Genomic DNA, 20,918 nt, shown 5'->3' with positions numbered 1-20,918 from the left:
GGAAACACATGACTGAAAGGAAGCGGCATATTCCTTTGTGCTTTTTCAAAAGAGCTTGAACAGCACATCTTGAAACCTTGTACTTTGAAATCTTTGTCTGGGAGAGACCTCGCTGATGCCTACCTTGTGTATTGTCGCTGTGTCTTGCCATGATGTACAGGTATGACCAGAGACATGAAACTTCTTACACAGCCTTAACCTCTGTAGGAGAGTTTGGCTGTTCCTTGCCTATTTTTAAGGCTTCTGCAATATGAACGTAGTTGAACATACATACAAAAGTGATTAACTGTTTGGTATCATTGGTTAATAATACACCTGACTATAACCCTACCAAATCCCTGACTTCATGCAAGTGTTCCTAGAAGAATTGATGCTGTTCTCAAGGCAAAGGGCAGTCACACCAAATATTGAACCCACAAGGTTGGCAGTAAAATCCTGACCCTGGCTTGTCTAGCGCTGATCACTAGGCCTCGCTGCGAGTCGTTCCAAGCACTGGATTTTCCCATCTAATGTGGATACACACTAAAACTGATCACCGGATTTAATGCTAGCCCCAGGGCCAGAGTTCTAATCTCCATACAAAGAAGACCCCACTGATCCTAAAGGCTCCATGTTATTCTGTTTTTCTCTGGTTTCACCTCCTTCTGCAATGATGGAGTCTTCTTCACATCCACTATTGACTCTCATCTAATCCTCTCTCCGTGTAGGGGATTATGTCACTTGACTTATTAACGTCTTAAGTCTCCTTCAGCAGCGGATCCCGCAATGTTTGTAAAAGGGAAATGAAAGGTAAATACGTGGCAGCTCGGGGCCGGTTGGGGGCTGTTTGCCGAATGGCTCAGAGACAAGACTGCGGTATTATTACTGCACGTTCCCAGAAATGGCAAATTAAGAGGAATCCGGGGGAGACAATCCAGCAGGATGGCGATGGATTTAGCACACGATTCCCTGGAGACGTTGAATGTCCAACCCCGGACACATAGAAGATCCCAAACTCTTCCGTCCACGCCACCGGTTTTGGATCGGGCCATTATCAGGACTGTTATCCTCACTATCCCATTTACCGTCAGTCAGTACAGCGGATTATCTATCTAATGCTATGCATTACTCCAGAGCAGGATCCTGGGTGGCACAGAGAGGATTCGGCACAGAGTCAGACTTTACCGCAATTTACTAATTAAAATAATATGTAAAACCAATCAGGGCAATGATAAAATGCTACAGCGAGGACACAACATAATACAAAGACACCTGCACAGAGAAGAGCACAGCAATGGCGGTATACACTGCCTCCTGCATACGACCTGGCGCAGGGACCTGCTTACTGCAGGATTAGAGGCCGGTAACCACCTACCGAGGAAACTGACACATAGTGACAACACCGCACCCAGCACCACTGTGGTGCTACAGTGCTGACCTGTGACCCTTTTTCCCCAAAACTCGAGTGGAATGTGCATTTAGTGAGATATAACCCCTTCTTTACATAAATAACCCCTTATCCCCTCCCCCAGTCCTTCAGTCGCTGTCCTCTGTAGAGTCCATTTAGCCGTTTCTTATAATATCCATGTCTGCAAAAACTGGGTGACAACTAATAGTGTCACTATGGTATCCGCCACGGAGGTTTGCACCCAGCTTTCCCAGGGTTTTAAGAAGTTCTAAGAAAGAGCATATTATTTCAGGAACGGACTAGCGCCCTTTCTTTTCCTATATTAGGTGAGGTGCCCTTTAAATCCAGTGTAGACTCAGCTTCACAATCTGTGCAAATCTTTTAAGTGTCAGCGATGCGGTAAACGATCCTCCTGGGCCTCCAGGGACGGCTAGACCCTCACGACCACAATATCGCACAAACAAACAAAAAGTTCAACATTCAGTACGACATGAACAGTGAGCGCCAAGTGAGGGAGGGGCATCCGGTCACAAAAAACCCCTGCAATTCTGGATCCAGACAGCAGGGGGGCGCCGTATCCAATGTTCTGTGTGACATACAGTCATGGTCTTGCGGCCTCTCACAAACTCACATCCTTATGATGAAGCAGTGCCCGCATCCACAATAACTGGTCACTTCCCGAAACGGATGATAGCATCGACATCGTCCTACGAGGGACGGGCAGATGTCACGCTCTCCAGGATAATGTCCCATATACAGTAGAGCAGATGCCTGTGGAGAGAAGAGACCCTCAGTAATGACCACAGCACTACCTGCAGGCACAATGGGGCATAAGCAATCTTACAGATTTATTGTTATAGGTTCTGGTCCCACAGCGTTACCTCCTAGGTACTACACATCAGTATATTATATATATATATATATATATATATACACACACACACACACACATATATATTACACACTACCAGTCAAAAGTTTTGCAACACCTCAATTTTCCCAGTTCATTTTACATTAACCCAGGTCTAGAACAGCAAATAACGTGGTTCAAAGGTTCTACGTGAAATATAAAAATATAAATTTTTAAACTCAAAAGCAACAATAGTCAGAATTTCTGATTTAACCGAAGGGCTTTTTTTTGAGAAGACATCAAGGAAGGCTGCTCTGTGGCACAGAAAGTAAATTACGGTTTGAAATTGGATGAAAACTACTATTCCTACAGGTGACTCAACTTTTGAAGATTACTTTCAAACGCTCTGATTCTATTTAACCAGTGTTGGAGCAGACTGCATTACAGCACCCAGTCGGGTTGAATTTTAACAGTTTTTGTCTTCAGAACGGAGCACATTGCTAACATAACGGAAAGCAAAAGGAAATTAAAGGGGTACTCTAACAAAATGTTTTTCCTTCACATTAACTGGTGTCAAAGTACCAGAGATTTGTAATTTACTTTGATTAAAAAATCTCCAGCATGCTTATCAGCTGCTGAATGTCCTGCAGGAAGTGGTGTATTCTTTCCAGTCTGACACAGTGCTCTCTGCTGCCACCTCTGTCCATGTCAGGAACTGTCCAGAGCAGCAGCAAATCCCCATAGAAAACCGTTACAATCTCCATGTAATTTTTCTTGATTAGATGTACACCATTCTTAATGTACCGAATTAATGCTTGTACAGTTATAACATAAAAAACCTTTAATAAAATATCTTTAATAAAAAAAAAAAAAAAAGGAAAACCTCTCCTGCTCTGGACAGTTCCTAACATGGACAGAGCTGGCAGCAGAGAGCACTGTGTCAGACTGGAAAGAATACACCACTTCTAGAGATGAGCGAACTTGCCGGATTTCTGGTTCGTATGAACCAGAAATCTCGGCGTCTGATTCCCGCTGTCTGCTCGCTCCGTGCAGTGGGTGGATATAGCGTAAGGAACGCCTGGAAAACTGGGATACAGCGATTGGTATTGACTGTATCCCAGTTCCCTAGGCGTTCCTTACGCTGTATCCACCCGCTGCACGGAGCGAGCAGACAGCGGGAATCAGACGCCGAGATTTCTGGTTCATACGAACCAGAAATCCGGCAAGTTCGCTCATCTCTAACCACTTCCTGCAGGACATACAGCAGCTGTATGCAGTCCTGAAATAGAAGTAAATTGCAAATCTATATAACTTTTTGAAACCAGCTGATCTGAAAGAAAAGGATTTCAGCTGGAGTACCCCTTTAACGGAGCTTGAAGGGGTAAAGCGGCGCTAAACAATTATTCACTAAATAACACATTGCAAAGTTTTACAAGGTGAGTATAGTGCATCACACTTCCGGGTCTAGCGTGGGTGGGGGGAAACACGGGGAAGGGGGCCATTCACTAACATAACATAAATTACAAAGTTGCATAACTTTGTAATGTGTGTTATTTAGTGAATAATTGTTTAGCGCCGCACTACCCCTTTAATTGCAGACCACACCTGAAGTGAACACTAGGGTGGTGCTGTCTCTGGAAGAAAGTGGCCATGTTTTTCTAATGCTGAATAACCCCTTTAAATCCCTTTCCCCTGTGCCATTTCTCAGTGTTACACATAACGTTATGGACAGCTATGGTTTGAATTCTTGGCCGGCTTGGTGTGGATTGGACGGGTTGTTACTGACATTGGTGAAAATTTGATGTCAATACCTCCTTTACAAATATATTTACTTGGTAAATGGTGATGTGTTTAATCCTTCTTTCACCCGCTGTATGATACGGTCACCTGTTCTATAAGTGCCATATATGAGTATCTGCAGTGATGATGTACATGAGTGTATATAATGATCTGTTACGGTGCCGTACATGGCGTGTATATGGCACCTTCAGCATCTTACGTCTTTCTTTACCTGTTGATTTGGGGATGCTGCAGCGACTCCAGTACCGCCTCCCAGACGTGCTGACACTTCTCCACCCCCAGTATCTCCTGCACCAGATCTGTGGAGAGAAAACTGGATGAGAAATGGAACAGAGAAGTTGGAGGAGTATATAGAAGAGAGAGGGGGCCGCACCTGGTAATATACCCATCAGGCTCTGCAGGGCTTGCCTGCGCGCCGTCTCCTTCTGTTCTTGTGTCCTTACAGGCCGGGGCTGAGTGCGCAGTGAGCCTCCTGGCCAGATCGCCTGTTGTAGCAAACGGAGGTAAAGAACCCAACGCTGCAAACATGTGAAATTCACCACCTGCACCTCCAGCCACCTGACAACAACAAAAGGGGGTCAGAAAACAGGGGGCACCTGACAGCCCACATCTTAGCCTGTCCCCAATGCTCCCATGTCCAGTGTCTGCTTGTATTGTAGTGACTTCTTCCAGGGGCAGATACTCCGACTGTGACAGATTGTGAGATTCACATCGAACAGACGGAAAGTAACAAAATGAGGAATGGAAGATAATTGCTTGTTGGGAAGATCTGTCCTCTCTCAATAACGAGAGAGAGGAGCGCCACCTCCTGGTCCACACACGAGACACCACAGGCCTATAAGCTGCTGGACAGCCTTATGTAACTTTCTAATGGACTTTATGTTTAAATTCTTCACCATTTTAAGATCTTGGCTGGCTTTTAGTGAATGGAAATATGCATTGTTTAATTCTACAGGACAAATAACTCTCCTGATATATTACAAAACAGGGCAGGTAAAACCTATCAGTGTGGAGTGCACGGTGTATACCTAACAGGGGGCTATCTAGACGGGATACAACTGTAACAGACTTACAGCTCTGAGACATATTCAGACAGAAAGTCATATCCACGGGATAGGGGATAACAAGCTGATCAGTGGGGTCTGACTGCTAGGACTCCTCTGATCCCAAGACAACAAACAAACTGTGTGTAAAATAAATGAAGCCCACCGCTCATGTGTGGTATGCTCTCTATTTATTCTCTATGGCAGGGATGGAGAACCTTCAGCCCTCCAGCCATGTCCAGGCATGATAAGAATTGGCTGAAGGTTCCCCATCACTTCTCTATGGTGTGGCCAAACAAAACCAAGTGCTGATCTTGGCAATGTTCAGCAGCCCCATAGAGAAGGTGAGTACCAATCATTCTGGGAATAATATTTTTCATATTCTTAAATTTGGAGGGCGGTCCCAGCAGTCAGACCCCACTGCTCAGTTAGCAAAATTGCTTTATTTTTACATTTGGCCTGTTGGTGTTCCTGTACTGTTCCAGTTCAGCTTTTTTCAGTTCATTGCCTAGGTTTCTGATCACTGTTATGACAGTGGTGGCCGGGCTTAGATGTCAGTTGGCTGGTCGGGACCTCAGGAAGCGGTAAGTATGGTTTTTCTCCTCTCCAGTCTCCCACTGCAGTCACCCATGTCTCCAGGGCTTGAATTGTCCCCGGGGACATGTATAACGTCACTAGGAGACACAGCAAAGCCAAGCTGATTCAGCTTATACCTTCCCTTACTCCTTGGGTCCCCGCACCAAACCAGGAAGTGAGCGGGGACACAGTGGTGCCAATCCAAATTATCGACAGATGGGAATAACCCTTTAATGAGGACATATGATTTTTCTACGAAGAGAACTCCCCAAATAAAACATCGCAATGCTACAAATACGAGACTAACGTCATACTTCTCCACTGTGAACGCTGCAGGACGGGTCTCACCTCTGGATAAGGCTTCCACACAGGAGGTGGGTGACCTTCTGCATGGTGTCGGTACACAGCCAGCTCCACTGCTCCCGCATCAGGAGCCACAGGACCTCCAAGGCCACAGCCGACAGATTACCCTCCAGCCCTGTACAGTACAAGCACCAGGCATCAATGTCTCAAGTGAGTTCTGGAGCTGCTGCCATCTTGTCTTCTATATGGATACACAGCACCAGCCTTTTTCCAGTACAGTAGGGGACAGGTTGGACGTACCTGCTGCCCGGGGATTGATGGTAAAGATCTGCGGCACCAACGCACCGCCCGATGACCTTTCCTGAGTTTCCGACATCTCCTCTAGCAACTTCTCCTGCTTCTGGATGAAGGACTCCATTCCACTCAAAGACAAGATGTCGGATATCTATCAGGAAAGACGCAGTCAATGGCTTTACCTGTTAGAACTGAGCTGTCTATAACCCCATGCAGTTCTTTACTGTGTGGTGTGAGCGCAGCCTAAATGTATGAGCAGCACGTCACTGTGCACAGGTCTGTTTACAGGGGATGAGGAATGGATCCCCCCGAACACAGGTCTGTCAGCTTACATAGAACTACCTACATGAGGGATGGATTCCTCTCTGCGCACAGGTCTGTCAGGTTACACAGGACTGCCCATATGACGGATGGATTCTCCTTTGGGTTAGTCTGTCAGTTTACACAGGACTGCCTAGATGACAGATGGATCTCCCTGTACACTAGCCTGTCAGTTTACATAGGACTGTCTAGATGACGAATGGATTTCCCTGTACACAGGTCTGTCAGTTTACACAGGACTGCTTAGATGATGGATGGATTCCTTTGTGCATAGATCTGTCAGTTTACAGTTACTGCTCACAGACAGATGGATCTCCCCGTGCTTACCGTGCTGCCTTCTCGCATAGCATACATGATCTTCTCCTGTGCGTCAGCTGAGCTCAGCACCGGAGCGATTTTGCTGGAAGGGAATCTGAGACGAGACCTGAGAACAGATGGAGATTCATGTGAGATGCAGAGAAGCAACTTATCTGCATTCACGTGTAACAACTGGAAAGTGACGTCAGCAAAAACATCTGCAGGTGTGCGAGACTTATGTCCTCCATGGTCTGTGACCAGCATGGCAGCCGTGTGTGGATCAGGGCCCTATTACACGGGACGAATATTGTGCGAAAAATCATTATATCAATCGAATTTAAACGATAATCGTTCTGTGTAATTGCAGGCAACAATCGTTTAGATCTGAACCTAAAATTATCGTTAATCGTTCGCTGTAATTCCACATTCGTTCGCTCAAGTTCCGCATTTGTTCACTAATCGTTCAGTGTAATTGCACATTGCTCATTGTTTTGCTGGGATCAGAAGGAGTAAACGATCATAGTAACGATTGCAATAACGATTGGAGTAATGATCGTAACTAACGATTATCGTTCTGTGTAATATGGTGAACGATTTCAGGTTAAAGATAAACAATCTCGTTTGCGATCGTTTATCGTTAGTTGTTAAAAATCGCTCCGTGTAATAGGACCCTCAGTGTGCTCACAGCACAGACAATAGAGATGCAGGACATGACTGCACACAGCTGCGGCTTGTTACAGTGTGTCCCTTTCTGACACTCACTTTGAGCTCTTCTTGGTGTCGTTCTGACTCTTCCCATCCACTTCGTTCTCGCTCAGATCATCGGTTGGACTCTGGGGTTCGGAGCGTGGGAACGCAGTCTTCAGGGTGTCCACAATGGCGTTTACTACAATCTGCAGAAAAGGAAGAAGCTGAGGGCTGAAGGGATTGTGTTATACAGGGTAACTGTCCTTTTAAGACAAGGGTGACAAAATGGAGATACCAGCATATAAGCATGACGAAGTGTCCCCCTCGCCCCACCATCCAGCTGCCATGACAGGAGGACAGCCCCACAGCCGCCTCTGTCTATAGAGTGTCGTACCTTGTCTATCCGGGACACCAAAAACGGCTTCTTCACAAATGCGATGCGAGCGTCAGTGTTTAGTGCCAGGAACTCCTGCACCTCCTCGCTGCTCGCAATCTCTGGCACCGCACACAGTTGCTGCAAACAGACAAATCCGGAATAAAATTATTATCACACTAAGCAGCTGAAGAAAGGGAGGAGTCATCCTTGGGGTGATCCTAAAGGTGCGCATACCCCTTCAATACCTGTCATCCAAATGTTCCAGTGTTATCTAAGGGCGGAGGTAGGCCGCAGCCAGGCAGCTCAGGTGGTGGCTTATCTCTCAGAAAACATCATCTGACGATGGAGACTCGAGACATCCATACACTTTATATAAGTATGAAGTGTAGGGAACCTTAACACTTAAAGTAAGACTAATAATATATAAAGTGTATGTATAGCTTAACCCTTAGAGGACCGGGCCAATTTTGCGTTTTCGTTTTTTCCTTATGGCTTAAAAGGCCACAGAACTTGCATTTTTTCACCTAGAAATCCACATGAGCCCTAATTTTTCCGTCACTAATTGTACTTTGCAATGACAGGCTGAATTTTTGCATAAAGGACACTGCGAAACCAGGAAAAAATTCAATGTGTGGTGAAATTGAAAAAAGAAAACGCATTTCTTTTATTTGGGGGGTATTTTCTTTTACGCCATTCGCCCTGGGGTAAAACTGACTTGTTACATATCTTCCTCAAGTCGTTACGATTACAATGATATCTAACATGTTTAACTTTTATATTATCTGATGGCTTGTAAAAAATTCAAACCATTGTAAAGAAATATATGTTCCTTAAAATCGCTCCATTCCCAGGCTTATAGCGCTTTTATCCTTTGGTCTATGGGGCTGTGTGAGGTGTCATTTTTTGCGCCATGATATGTTCTTTCTATCGGTACCTTGATTGCGCATATGCGACTTTTTGATCGCTTCTTATAACAATTTTTCTGGATTTCATGCGACCAAAAATGCGCAATTTTGCACCATGGGATTTTTTTGCGCTTGCGCAGTTTACCGTGCGAGATCAGGAATGTGATTATTTAAGTGATTACGCACGCGGCGATACCAAACATGTTTATTTATTTATTTTTATTTATAACATGGGAAAAGGGGGGTGATTCACACTTTTATTAGAGGAGGGGGCTTTTTATTATTAATGACACTTTTTTTTTACTTTTACACTTATACTAGAAGCCCCCCTGGGGTTAGGGTTATTCCCCCTGGGGTTAAGGTTATTCCCCCTGGGGTTAGGGTTATTCCCCCCTGGGGTTAGGGTTATTCCCCCCTGGGGTTAGGGTCTCCGCCACTAGACACCAGGGAACGGCTGCATCAGGTAATCGGATACAGCTGTCATCTTTGACAGCTGCATCCGATTATCTAATTAGCAGCACGGCGATCGGACCGTGCCTGCTAATAGCCACGGTTTCGGGCTACATGCGGCACCCGGGACCGCGGCGGGTTACCCGGGACCTACGGTTAAAGTGTCACTGTCCTATATATATATATATATATATATATATATATATATATATATATATATATATATATATATATATATTATTTTTTTTTTTTTTTTCAGAAATCAATAGTACAGCCGATTTTAAGAAACTTTGTAATTGGGTTTATTAGGCAAATATGCCATTATCTGCATTCAAAAAGATTTTCCCCAGGCCCCCCCCTCCTCTCTCTCATTCACTGCTTATTATCAGGAAATCTGCACTCTTTTACATCAGTCGGGCCCTGTCTAATCTATGGAGAGGGGAGGCGGGAGGAGGGAGATTAGTCACCAGCAGAGAACAAAGCATTACATAGTGGGACCTGTGTGAAAGCCGATATTCAGAGGTCAGAGAGGTCAGTGCTGACCTCAGAGGAGATAGCCCGGTGATGTAGCTGTAAATTAACTCTTTGTTGTCCTGTTTTGGTGCCTCCTCTCCCTCAACCCCTCCCCTCTCCATAAGAGAACCATAAAGCCGCGGGGGGGGGGAGAGCTTCAAACTGCTTTTTCATGATAAAAATGCATTTTTCCGGCTAATAAACCCAATTACAAAGTTTCTTAAAATCGCCTGTACTATTGATTTCTGCAAAAAAAAAAATGTAAACGACACTTTAAAGGAGAAGTCCGGCCATTTTGAAAATCAGGCAGCAGGCAGGGGCGAACTTGATAACAAGTACGCACTTACTTCTCCCCGTGCCCACGGTGGGCGTCTGGACCGGCTTTTGGGACCCCCACCGGAAGGCACTTTCCAACAGACCTCCCCCCCCGGAGTTGTGATGACGTTCTGGCTGATAGCCTGGCCACTCTACCAATCAGTGACTGGAGCGACGTTCCTCCCTAGTCACTGACTGGCTGAGAGGCAAGTCCACCAGCCGGGTTGTGACGTGTACACCTCAGAGATCCCAGACCTCGGTGGGGGTCCCAAGGCCGATCCCGCTGCTCACCGCGGGCATGGGGAAGAGTAAGTGTGAATTTGTTATAAAATTCCCCCCTGCCAGCTGCCAGATTTTCAAAATGGCTGGACTTCCCCTTTAACGCTGCCCCATGACCCCACTGACCCTTAGGAAGGACTCCAGCAGGCTCTTTCGCGCTTCCACCTTCTCGCTGTCCATGTTTCCAAAAGGTAAATCTGGAAGAAACTTCTTGGGTCCTTTAATGTCTGAAAAAGAGGCAGCAGATGGAAGCTGTTAGGTGTGACGACTTCATCGGAATGAAGCAGGATAACTGTGTAACCGCAACAGCTCAGTGTCTGTTACAATATCATCGGTTGTAAAATGCTTCAATCTGAATCTGTCTATACTGGATACAACTGTGGCTGTGACGGAAAGACTTGGATAATCTTGGTTTTCTGAATCTGTGGCTCTCCGCCTGAAGCAGCTACAACTCCCACCATGCCCAACCTTGTTTGCAGCAGTTGGAGACCCACTGGTTGGGGTAGACTGCCCTAAACACACAATGGATGCTCTACTGAAGGGATGGGGAACCTTCCGTCCTCCAGCTGTTACAAAACTACAATTCCCATCATGCCTGGACAGCCAAAGCTTTAGCTTTGGCTGTCCAGGCATGATGGGAATTGTAGTTTTGCAACAGCTGGAGAGCCAATGGTTCCCCATTTCGAGTATATACAATGATAGATAAGCGTCTCACGTTTGATGAACTTGCGCAGATCGGCTTTCTCCTCCAGACGCGTTTGTAAGTTGAGAAACTCGCGATACCTCCGGTTGACAGTGTGATACGCCATAGGCTGCAGGGTGCCCAGGGATTGGCTGTCCAGAGCCGTGTCATACTGTAAGACATAGGGAGACAGTGATGAAGAGGTCAGTGACTGCTCCACCTGCAGCCCGCTCTCCACACCACACACATACAGGGATTAGCATGGTGCTCGCCCGCCACGGTCACTTTCCCACACTCACATTGTTCTCATTTTAATTAAATGCCTGGCCGACTTCCGCTCGCTCCCTTTGAAGACGTGACGCCCCGTGGGTTTATGCTCGGCCCCTTGCAGGCACCCAGCACTATTACCGCACCTTTGAAGTCGCTCAGTGCAACAAATCCTGATTAACTTTCCGTGTTCGGTAATTACAGCGCGGCTGTCGACTTCCACTTAAATTAATAACAGTCTCCGGGGTGAGAAGAAGCAGCACGCCAATGGGAGCGCGGACGGACGAGGCATAAGGAGCAGCACCACAGCTCCAATCTATAATCATATAGGGCTGCTGAGGAGTGCTGCTTTATAAGGTGTAACTGTAATCATTACTATACTATACACCAGTCACATCCAAAGCTGCACTCACTATATACCAGTATACACTAGACACCAGTCACATCCAAAGCTGCACTTACAGTTTTGCGGTTACATCATGACTTATGCTCCAGTCACCTCCAGAGCTGCTGTTACATCATGTCTTACACTCCAGCCCAGTCACATCCAGAGCTGCACTCAATATTCTGCTGTTACCTCATATTTTATACTCCAGTCACCTCCAGAGCTATACTGTAGTCACATCGAGAGTTGCACTCAATATTCTGTTGTTACATCATGTCTTATACTCTGTTCACCTCCACAGCTGCACTTACTATTCTGCTGTTACATCATGTCTTATACTCCAGTCACTTCTAGAGCTATAACGCTCTATGCAACATTCGAGGAAGTGCAGACTAAATTTTTACAAGGAAAAGTCAGGTGAAATTACTGTACAGACACCAAAAAGGCAAGGCATGCTGGGAGATGTCAGGTCAGTAACCCAAAGGGGAATGTAATTGTGGATAAGATCTTAATGATCGCCATTACCTTTATAGTGTAAAGCGTGTAGGGGTGAGAGCCGGTCCCGCTGTGCTCACGTGCTGTTATGGTCCCTGTGATCCGGAGGTTCTGGATCAGTACTGGTCCATCAGGGCTACTGAGTGGTACAAAGCTGAATGGATGTATAGGGACAGTGGGGGAGGAGGTGATGACGGGGGAAGCATCAATTGGACTTAACCCTTCTTTGTCGTTGGGTGGGGTGGTTATAAATTCTGGGGCTAAACCTGTGGATTCAATGAGGATCTCTGGGCGAGAAGGTGTCCCCCCAGGGAGTGATAAACAGGCCTCTTCTGACAGTGCACACGAACTGTCGTCAAGAGCCGGGACAATGGGACTCTCAGCTGGGGTTAGAGAGTCCAAGCAGCAGTCAGATAAGAGGTCATCAGATGAGTTCAGCAGCGGAGGGTCCATGTCCCGGCCCAGGTCAGACAGGGGGGACTCCAGCTCAGACTCCTCACAGAGGAAGAAGGGGCTGCACGGCTTAGGGGGCTGAAGATACTGCACAGAGTAAAGATCCAGCTTGTCCTTACAAGAGCCCAGCTCCTCCATGGCTTCCACAGCCTCCCTAGCCCTCCCATCACCCTCATGTTCTAGGTCAGCACTGTCCACCACCTCATAGGTGGAAATGTTACCCGGCTGCGGTGAGGGAAGGATGAGCTGAGGAGCCGGATCTTGACTGAGCCCCAATGGCAGTGACCTGGGAATCGCTGGTGGGGCTGGAGAATCATGTTTCTCGTCTTCCACCTTCAGCAGAAGCTTAGAGAATACATTGGTCAAAACAATGTTAAGCCAGTCCGGATCAGACATTCTGCCCACCAGGGGAAGGATGACATTACAAGCGATGAGTTCCACCACCAAGTGTCTACCTGTCCGAGTCTCAAGTTGCGGCCGAGCAAGTAGCTCTCCCAGAAGGAGATCCACCAACCATCGAGTGTGGGCCACCTCATCTGTGGGGCTGGCCATAGCCTGATGGGCAGGACTCAGCTCCTGGTAGGCCTCCCATATCAGGGACTCTTTCTCAGACTGGTCATTGATGCTTTGCACTCGGGCTTTAGCCCATTTATAACACTGCAGATGGCAACCGGCCAAAATAAGCAGCTTCCGGGTTAGATCCTCCCGATCTGTAGAGCTTAGCCGTTTCTTTAGCTCCATTGAGAGATCCCACATGACTCCACGGACCTCGTCCTCAAATGCTGTTTCATGGCTCAGTCTCCGATACCAGGAAGACACAAAGTCCTGAACAATCTTCTGTATGGTCAGGCCTATCTCCTTGTCCAGCTGGGCCTCAGCATCTGGAGACTGGCTATTGTGTTCTAGTGTAATAAACCTCTCCAGGTGAATGGGGGTGGTGCTGCCGAGGATAAACTGTGGCCCCAACCAGGCTCCGATAGCAGCCATGACGGCAGAGAACAGCAGGAGAAGCCAGACATTCACCAGTAGATGGACCAGTATCAGCCACGCTATGATGACCCCCACAACAAGGAACTTCCATCTCTTGTCTTTAGGCAGAGATGTCAACTTTATACGGTCCATGGCCCCACCTGTGCAGAGGACAGAGAGGAGATAAGAACATCAGAGAGGAGAAGAAAGCATCAGAGAGGAGAAGAGAGCATCAGAGAGAAGGGAGAATCAGAGAAGAGAAGAGAAGAGAAGAGAGCATTAGAAAGAAGGGAGCATCAGAGAGAACATCAGAGAAGAGAAGAGAGGATCAGAGAGGAGAAAAGAGCATCAGAAAGGAGAAGAGAACATCAGAGAAGAGAAGACCGCATCAGAGAGGAAAAGAGAACATCAGAGAAGAGAAGAGAAGAGAGCATCAGAGAGGAGAAGAGAGCATCAGAGAGGAGAAAAGAGCATCAGAGAGGAGAAGAGAGCATCATAGAGGAGAAGAGAGCATCAGAGAGGAGAAGAGAGCATCAGAGAAGAGAAGATCAGAGAGGAGAAGAGAGCATCAGAGAGGAGAAGAGAGCATCAGAGAGGAGAAGAGAGCATCAGAGAGGAGAAGAGAGCATCAGAGAGGAGAAGAGAGCATCAGAGAGGAGAAGAGAGCATCAGAGAGGAGAAGAGAGCATCAGAGAGGAGAAGAGAGCATCAGAGAGGAAAAGAGAGCATCAGAGAGGAAAAGAGAGCATCAGAGAAGAGAAGATCAGAGAGGAGAAGAGAGCATCAGAGAGGAGAAGAGAGCATCAGAGAGGAGAAGAGAGCATCAGAGAGGAGAAGAGAGCATCAGAGAGGAGAAGAGAGCATCAGAGAGGAGAAGAGAGCATCAGAGAGGAGAAGAGAGCATCAGAGAGGAGAAGAGAGCATCAGAGAGGAGAAGAGAGCATCAGAGGGGAAAAGAGAGCATCAGAGAGGAGACGGAGCATCAGAGAGGAGACGGAGCATCAGAGAGGAGAAGAGAGCATCAGAGAGGAGAAGAGAGCATCAGAAAGGAGAAGAGAGCATCAGAGAGAAGGGAGAATCAGAGAAGATAGCATTAGAAAGAAGTGAGCATCAGAGAGGAGAAGACAGCATCAGAGAACATCAGAGAAGAGAAGAGAGGATCAGAGAGGAGAAAGGAGCATCAGAAAGGAGAAGAGAACATCAGAGAAGAGAAGACCGCATCAAAGAGGAGAAGAGAGCATCAAAGAGGAGAAGAGAGCATCAAAGAGGAGAAGAGAGCATCAGAGAGGAGAAGAGAGCATCAGAGAGGAGAAAAGAGCACCAGAGAGGAGAAGAGAGCATCAGAAAGGAGAAGAGAGCATCAGAAAGGAGAAGAGAGCATCAGAGAGGAAAAGAGAACATCAGAGAAGAGAAGAGAGGATCAGAGAGGAGAAAAGAGCATCAGAGAAGAGAAGAGAGCATCAGAGAGGAGAAGAGAGCATCAGAGAGGAGAAGAGAGCATCAGAGAGGAGAAGAGAGCATCAGAAAGGAGAAAAAAGCATCAGAGAGGAGAAGAGAGCATCAGAGAGGAGAAGAGAGCATCAGAGAGGAGAAGAGAGCATCAGAGAGGAGAAAAGAGCACCAGAGAGGAGAAGAGAGCATCAGAGAGGAGAAAAGAGCACCAGAGAGGAGAAGAGAGCATCAGAGAGAAGAGAGCATCAGAGAGAAGAGAGCATAAGAGAGGAAAATGGAATATCAGAGGAGAAGGGAGCATCAGAGAGGAGAAGGGAGCATCAGAGAGGAGAAGGGAGCATCAGAGAGGAGAAGGGAGCATCAGAGAGGAGAAGGGAGCATCAGAGGGGAAAAGAGAGCATCAGAGGGGAAAAGAGAGCATCAGAGGGTAAAAGAGAGCATCAGAGGGGAGAAGAGAGCATCAGAGGGGAAAAGAGAGCATTAGAGGGGAGAAGAGAGCATCAGAGGGGAAAAGAGAGCATCAGAGGGGAAAAGAGAGCATCAGAGGGGAAGAGAGAGCATCGGAGGGGAAGAGAGAGCATCGGAGGGGAAGAGAGAGCATCAGAGGGGAGAAGAGAGCATCAGAGGGGAGAAGAGAGCATCAGAGGGGAGAAGAGAGCATCAGAGGGGAGAAGAGAGCATCAGAGGGGAGAAGAGAGCATCAAAGGGGAGAAGAGAGCATCAGAGGGGAGAAGAGAGCATCAGAGAAGAGAGCGGAGCATCAGAGAGGAGAATAGAGAATCAGAGAGAATAGAGCATCAGAGAGGAGAAGAGAGCATCAGAGAGGAGAAGAGAGCATCAGGGAGGAAAAGAGAGCATCAGGGAGGAAAAGAGAGCATCAGGGAGGAGGAAAAGAGAGCATCAGGGAGGAAAAGAGAGCATCAGGGAGGAAAAGAGAGCATCAGGGAGGAAAAGAGAGCATCAGGGAGGAAAAGAGAGCATCAGGGAGGAAAAGAGAGCATCAGGGAGGAGAAGAGAGCATCAGAGAAGAAAGCATCAGAAAGGAGAAGGGAATATCAGAGAGGAGAAGAGAGCATGAGAGGGGAGGAGACAGCACCAGAAGGGAGAAGAGAGAACCAGAGAGGAGAAGAGAACATCAGAGAGGGGTACAGAACATCAGAGAGGAGAAAAGAGCATCAGAGAGGAGAAGAGAGCATCAGAGAGGAAAAGAGAACATCAGAGAGGAGAAGAGAGCATCAGAGAGGAGAAGAGAACATCAGAGAGGAAAAGAGAACATCAGAGAGGAGAAGAGAACATCAGAGAGGAGAAGAGAACATCAGAGAGAAGGAGAAGAGAACATCAGAGAGAAGGAGAAGAGAACATCAGAGAGAAGGAGAAGAGAACATCAGAGAGGAGAAGAGAACATCAGAGAGGAGAAGAGAACATCAGAGAGGAGAAGAGAACATCAGAGAGGAGAAGAGAGCATCAGAGAGGAGAAGAGAACATCAGAGAGGAGAAGAGAACATCAGAGAGGAGAAGAGAGCATCAGAGAGAAGGAGAAGAGAGCATCAGAGAGGAGAAGAGAACAGTAGGGAGTAGAAGAATTTAAACGATTATTGTTTAAATTCAAATGATATAACATTTTTTCACACGATAATCGCTCCATGTAATAGGGTCCTTAGTAAGGGCCCAGTAGGTGCTGTCTCCGCAGTCGTACACTCGCCTGTCTCTCCGGCCGCCCTCTGCACAGGTGCCATTATCACAGGCTCATGCTGTCTCCTTCGCTGATAAAAGAGTCAGGGCGTCACATCTCCTGGCAGATGACGGCGGTCACAGGCGGTGACTCCGCCCTCTTAATATGTGGAAATCACAGGCTGTCACTTGCTTCATTCTGTATCTGTAGATGATAAACAGTCACTTCATATGCAGTCTCTCCCCTCTCTGCTGTCACTCTAAATGCAGTCTTTTTCTCCGCTGTCACTTTACAAGCAGTCTCGCTCTCTCTCTGCTGTCACTCTACATGCAGTCTCTCTCTCTCTGTTGTTATTCTACAAGCAGTCTCTCTCTCTGCCTCCTCTCACTCTACATGCAGTCTCTTTTTCTCTCTGCTGTCACTCTACATGCAGTCTCTCTGTTTCCTGTCACTCTTCATGCAGTCTTCTTCTCTATCTGTGGTCACTCGACGTCATGTAGTCTCTCTCTGCTGTCACTATACGTGCAGTCTCTCTCTGCTGTCACTCTACATGCAGTCTCTTTTTCTCTCTGCTGTCACTCTACATGCAGTCTCTTTCTCTCACTGCGGTCACTCTACATGCAGTCTCTTTCTCTGCTGTAACTCTACATGTAGTCTCTCTCTCTTTGCTGTTACACTACATGCAGTCTCTCCCTCTCTGCTGTCACTATGCATGCAGTCTGTCTCTCTCTTCTATCACTATACATGTAGTCTCTCTCTCTCTCATGTCACTATACAAGCAGTCTCTCTCTGTTGTCACTCTATATGCAGACCCTTCATCTCTCTGCTGAGTCTATATGCAGTCTCTCACTCCTGTCACTATACATGCAGTCTCTCTCTCCTGTCACTATACATGCAGTCTCTTTCTCTCTCTTCTGTCACTATACATGGAGTCTCTCTCTTTCTGCTGTCACTATACATGCAGTCTCTCTTCTGTCACTATACATGGAGTCTCTCTCTTTCTGCTGTCACTATACATGCAGTCTCTCTTCTGTCACTATACATGGAGTCTCTCTCTTTCTGCTGTCACTATACATGCAGTCTCTCTTCTGTCACTATACATGGAGTCTCTCTCTTTCTGCTGTCACTATACATGCAGTCTCTCTCTCTCTCTCTGCTGTCACTATACATGCAGTCTCTCTCTCTCCTGTCACTATACATGCACTCTCTCTCTCTCTCCTGTCACTATACATGCAGTCTCTCTGCTGTCACTCTATATGCTGACTCTGCCTCTCTCTGCTTTGAGTCTATATGCAGTATCTCTCTCTCTCTGCTGTCACTATATATGCAGTCTCTCTGCTGTCACTCTACATGCAGTCACTCTCTATCCTGTCACTCTACATGCAGTCTCTCTCTCTCTCCCTCTCTTTCCTGTCACTATACATGCAGTCTCTCTCTCTCTCTGCTGTCACTATACATGCAGTCTCTCTCTCTGCTGTCACTACACATGCAGTCTCTCTCTCTCTGCTGTCACTATACATGCAGTCTTTCTCTCTGCTGTCACTATACATGCAGTCTCTCTCTCTGCTGTCACTATACATGCAGTCTCTCTCTCTCTCCTTTCACTATACATGCAGTCTCTCTCTCTCTGCTGTCACTATACATGCAGTCTCTCTCTCTGCTGTCACTATACATGCAGTCTCTCTCTCTGCTGTCACTATACATGCAGTCTCTCTCTCTCTCCTTTCACTATACATGCAGTCTCTCTCTCTCTCTGCTGTCACTATACATGCAGTCACTCTCTCTCCTGTCACTATACATGCAGTCTCTCTCTCTCTCTCTCTCTCTGCTGTCACTATACATGCAGTCTCTCTCTCTGCTGTCACTATACATGCAGTCTCTCTCTCTCTGCTGTCACTATACATGCAGTCTCTCTCTCTCTCTCCTGTCACTATACATGCAGTCTCTCTCTCTCTCTCCTGTCACTATACATGCAGTCTCTCTCTCTCCTGTCACTATACATGCAGTCTATCTCTCTCTTCTGTCACTATACATGCAGTCTATCTCTCTCTTCTGTCACTATACATGCAGTCTCTCTCTTCTGTCACTATACATGCAGTCTCTCTCTCTCTCCTGTCACTACACATGCAGTCTCTCTCTCTCCTGTCACTATACATGCAGTCTATCTCTCTCTTCTGTCACTATACATGCAGTCTCTCTCTTCTGTCACTATACATGCAGTCTCTCTCTCTCTCCTGTCACTATACATGCAGTCTCTCTCTCTCTCCTGTCACTACACATGCAGTCTCTCTCTCTCTTTCTCTCTCCTGTCACTATACATGTAGTCTCTCTCTCTGCTGTCACTATACATGCAGTCTCTCTCTCTCTCTCTTTCTTGTCACTATACATGCAGAGTCAGTCTCTCTCTCTCTCTCTGCTGTCACTCTGTATGCAGTCTCTCTCTCTCTCTCTGCTGTCACTCTGTATGCAGTCTCTCTCTCTCTCTCTGCTGTCACTCTGTATGCAGTCTCTCTGCTGTCACTATACATGCAGTCTCTGTCTACTGTACCCGGTGTCTCGGTCTCTCGCAGTCGCAGTCCCGGGAGTGACGTCACAGGCGCCGGTGATCCGCACAATGACGGCTGCGCCCTGGTTCTCCTTTACAGACAGCGGCATCTGGCGGCCGGAGGGAGGAATGACCGGCAACCTGCGTTGTTTCCCTCAGCGTGGGCTCAGGAGTCAGGACACTGCAGAAAGGCGAGGGACCCCAAATTATAATGGAATGGTCACCAGCGGCTTACAGAGAGCTGATAGTATATGTGTGTGTGAAGAGCTGACGGTATAGAGAGGTGTACAGAGAGCCGACAGTATACAGAGATATGGAGAGAGCTGTCAGTATACAGAGGTGTACAGAGAGCTGACAGTATACAGAGGTGTACAGAGAGCTGTCAGTATACAGAGATGTACAGAGAGCTGACAGTATACAGAGGTGTACAGAGAGCTGACAGTATACAGAGATGTACAGAGAGCTGACAGTATACAGAGGTGTACAGAGAGCTGACAGTATACAGAGATGTACAGAGAGCTGACAGTATACAGAGGTGTACAGAGAGCTGTCAGTATACAGAGATGTACAGAGAGCTGACAGTATACAGAGGTGTACAGAGAGCTGACAGTATACAGAGAGCTGATAGTATATGTGTGTGTGAAGAGCTGACGGTATACAGAGGTGTACAGAGAGCCGACAGTATACAGAGATGTACAGAGAGCTGACAGTATACAGAGATGTACAGAGAGCTGACAGTATACAGAGGTGTACAGAGAGCTGACAGTATACAGAGATGTGCAGAGAGCTGACAGTATACAGAGGTGTACAGAGAGCGGACAGTATACAGAGATGTACAGAGAGCGGACAGTATACAGAGATATGGAGAGAGCTGTCAGTATACAGAGGTGTACAGAGAGCTGACAGTATACAGAGGTGTACAGAGAGCTGTCAGTATACAGAGATGTACAGAGAGCTGACAGTATACAGAGGTGTACAGAGAGCTGTCAGTATACAGAGATGTACAGAGAGCTGACAGTATACAGAGGTGTACAGAGAGCTGACACTATACAGAGAGCTGATAGTATATGTGTGTGTGAAGAGCTGACGGTATACAGAGGTGTACAGAGAGCCGACAGTATACAGAGATGTACAGAGAGCTGACAGTATACAGAGGTGTACAGAGAGCGGACAGTATACAGAGATGTACAGAGAGCTGACAGTATACAGAGGTGTACAGAGAGCTGACAGTATACAGAGATGTACAGAGAGCTGACAGTATACAGAGGTGTACAGAGAGCGGACAGTATACAGAGATGTACAGAGAGCGGACAGTATACAGAGATATGGAGAGAGCTGTCAGTATACAGAGGTGTACAGAGAGCTGACAGTATACAGAGATATGGAGAGAGCTGTCAGTATACAGAGGTGTACAGAGAGCTGACAGTATACAGAGACGTGGAGAGAGCGGACAGTATACAGAGGTGTACAGAGAGCTGACAGTATACAGAGGTGTACAGAGAGCTGACAGTATACAGAGGTGTACAGAGAGCTGACAGTATACAGAGATGTACAGAGAGCCGACAGTATACAGAGGTGTACAGAGAGCGGACAGTATACAGA

The 20,918-nt window shown here is 46.9% G+C and overlaps 1 protein-coding gene across 1 annotated transcript; it reads right to left on the bottom strand.

The window, feature by feature from the left end:
- Nucleotides 1-1,153: 1,153 nt before the first annotated feature.
- On the bottom strand, nt 1,154-19,392 carry SNX19 (sorting nexin 19). The gene is made up of 13 exons (XM_069949068.1): nt 19,320-19,392; nt 16,802-16,975; nt 12,256-13,808; nt 11,112-11,250; nt 10,523-10,623; nt 7,953-8,072; nt 7,634-7,764; nt 6,902-6,998; nt 6,260-6,404; nt 6,005-6,134; nt 4,411-4,595; nt 4,249-4,336; nt 1,154-2,158 (listed from the first exon to the last, which is right to left on the bottom strand). The coding sequence occupies exons 2-13, from the start codon at nt 16,833-16,835 to the stop codon at nt 2,095-2,097; spliced, it is 2,787 nt and encodes a 928-aa protein (XP_069805169.1). The 5' UTR covers nt 16,836-16,975; nt 19,320-19,392; the 3' UTR covers nt 1,154-2,094.
- Between the last annotated feature and the right edge of the window lie 1,526 nt (nt 19,393-20,918).

This window comes from Dendropsophus ebraccatus, chromosome 12 (genome assembly GCF_027789765.1).
Source record: "Dendropsophus ebraccatus isolate aDenEbr1 chromosome 12, aDenEbr1.pat, whole genome shotgun sequence".
Taxonomy (NCBI): domain Eukaryota; kingdom Metazoa; phylum Chordata; class Amphibia; order Anura; family Hylidae; genus Dendropsophus; species Dendropsophus ebraccatus.
Note: the sequence above shows the minus strand (reverse complement) of the source record. Positions and strands in the feature narration are given on the sequence as shown.

What these genes read in the sequence shown, in the direction of transcription:
- SNX19 (XM_069949068.1), bottom strand. Translation starts at nt 16,835, where the DNA reads ATGGCACCTGTGCAGAGGGCGGCCGGAGAGACAG. An exon ending in TCTGCGCAAGTTCATCAAAC is followed by an intron (nt 10,624 to 11,111) that starts GTGAGACGCTTA and finishes CCTCTTTTTCAG; the next exon opens with ACATTAAAGGACCCAAGAAG. An exon ending in CATCAATCCCCGGGCAGCAG is followed by an intron (nt 6,135 to 6,259) that starts GTACGTCCAACC and finishes TGTACTGTACAG; the next exon opens with GGCTGGAGGGTAATCTGTCG.